Genomic DNA, 1,937 nt, shown 5'->3' on the forward strand with positions numbered 1-1,937 from the left:
GTGTGTGTGTGTGTGTGTGTGTGTGTGTGAGTGAGTGTGTGTGTGTGTGTGTGAGTCTGTGTGTGAGTGAGATTGTGTGTGTCTCTGTGTGTGTGTGTGTGTGTGTGTGTGTGTGTGTAAACGGGAGGATGTTATGAAACTCGTTTCATAGATTAGTCACAGTGCAGGAGTGAAAGTAAAAATGGTTAAATATGAAAAATTAGAAGTTTAACAGAAATGTGACCGTACACATTCATATGCCACGGTTTTTATATTGATTTATTTCTGTCCACTGACTTAAATATTTTAAGTACCCAAATACCATGGTGCATTAATATGGTAAACCATCTGAGAGCATGAGTTAGATTTTTTGAGAATGCATGTGATTGCACTGATGTGTTTCTCAGGGCCTGAAACTCATTTCTGAAAATTCTTCATCTTATTATTTTTATAATGATTATCTGATCTAAGTGTTTGCACATTTCAGCTCGACATATTTGTTTTTTAACAGTACATATTATTTAAAGCAGTTTTACAGAGTAAAGTGCCTGACAGATGTCCCAGAATCAAACGTGTGTGTTGCTTCTCTATAGTTCGTGAGTCAGTGCTTTATTACAGTCATCTGTGCTTTCAGAGCCTCAGATCGCTCTGTTTTTAACTCCTGCATCACAAGAGCTTGAACTTCTTGAGTTTTGATCGCTCATTTATCCTCACTACTCTTTGTTTGGCCTGTGGTTTCTCTGTCTTCCATTCAGTGGATGTCGAGATCTTCATCCAGGTCAAGATTACATTCTCCTGAGTTAATCTGATTACAGGACTAGTCTATGATGACCAGTTAAGCCCGCTGCGTTGTTTGTAGTTGGTGAGTGTTTGATTTGTAACAGACTCTTTTGTGTTGTTTTGTGCCGCAGGTCCGTCGCAGAACCCCGTTGGTGTTTTCCCCTGTAACCAGCGCTTCATGGCACCGCCGCAGCCGGGCTTCATCAACACCCTGCCGAGCAAAGGCCCTCCGCCGGCCGGCCCGAGCCTCTACAGCAACAGCAGCCGTCCCCAGCCTTCACCCGTTGGCACGCTCAACCACAGCAGCTACCAGCATCCTCAGCAGCCCATCAGCCACAGCAGCAGCTACCAGCATCCTCAGCAGCCCATCAGCCACAGCAGCATCTCCCAGCCTCCTCAGCAGTCCATCAGCCACAGCAGCAGCTACCAGCATCCTCAGCAGTCCATCAGCCACAGCAGCAGCTACCAGCATCCTCAGCAGCCCATCAGCCACAGCAGCATCTCCCAGCATCCTCAGCAGTCCGTCTGGAGCCCCGCAGGGAGCCACGCCAGCCCCGTCCCGCCAGTGATGCACCGCAGCGGCACCAGCGCTCCTCCTGTCCTCCTCAACACTGTGCAGCCACCCGCACCCTCTGTGAACACTGCTGCCTTGACCGGTACATCCCATAATATTACACAATACACTGCTGCTGTGACCGGTACATCTGTTTTAGACTTTTACATTCTAATAATATTTCACTGTTTCTACTGTAGGATCAGGTTTTGATCAAATAAATGCAGCCTTGATGAGCAGAAGAGACTTATTTCAGAAACATAAAAAAACTATTATTCCAAATTCAGCCTTCTCTAGTCTGGATATCTCAGCAGCAGCTGTTATAGATGTTGAATGTTTATCCACATCGCAGTATCATTCAGCTACACTTGCAAAAACAAATGCTTTGGACAGAGACATCTGTAAATGATGGGTTTGAGACATTCAGACGGCGTTTCTCGTGTGTTCATGCTTCTCTGACTGAAGCCCATGCAGTGAGTGGATCAGGATCAGTGTGCCTCTGCATGCGCGCGCACAAAAACAGACGCGCGCACACACACACAGGGACGCGCACAGACAGACACTCTCTCACACACACACACTCTCACACCGACACACAGACACTCTCTCTCACACACACACACAC

The 1,937-nt window shown here is 46.9% G+C and overlaps 1 protein-coding gene across 1 annotated transcript in view; it reads left to right on the plus strand.

Annotated features, from left to right (window-relative positions):
- LOC107571604 (protein transport protein Sec24A-like) overlaps positions 1–1,937 on the plus strand; it is a 24,969-nt gene that overhangs the window by 2,626 nt on the left and 20,406 nt on the right. Inside the window, exon 2 of the mRNA XM_016257933.1 lies at positions 891–1,415. Within this exon, the coding sequence (XP_016113419.1) occupies positions 891–1,415 (525 nt within the window). The remainder of the gene's footprint in view (positions 1–890; positions 1,416–1,937) is intronic.

The sequence above is a fragment of the Sinocyclocheilus grahami genome, unplaced genomic scaffold (genome assembly GCF_001515645.1).
Source record: "Sinocyclocheilus grahami isolate Dianchi unplaced genomic scaffold, SAMN03320097.WGS_v1.1 scaffold1621.1, whole genome shotgun sequence".
NCBI lineage: Eukaryota > Metazoa > Chordata > Actinopteri > Cypriniformes > Cyprinidae > Sinocyclocheilus > Sinocyclocheilus grahami.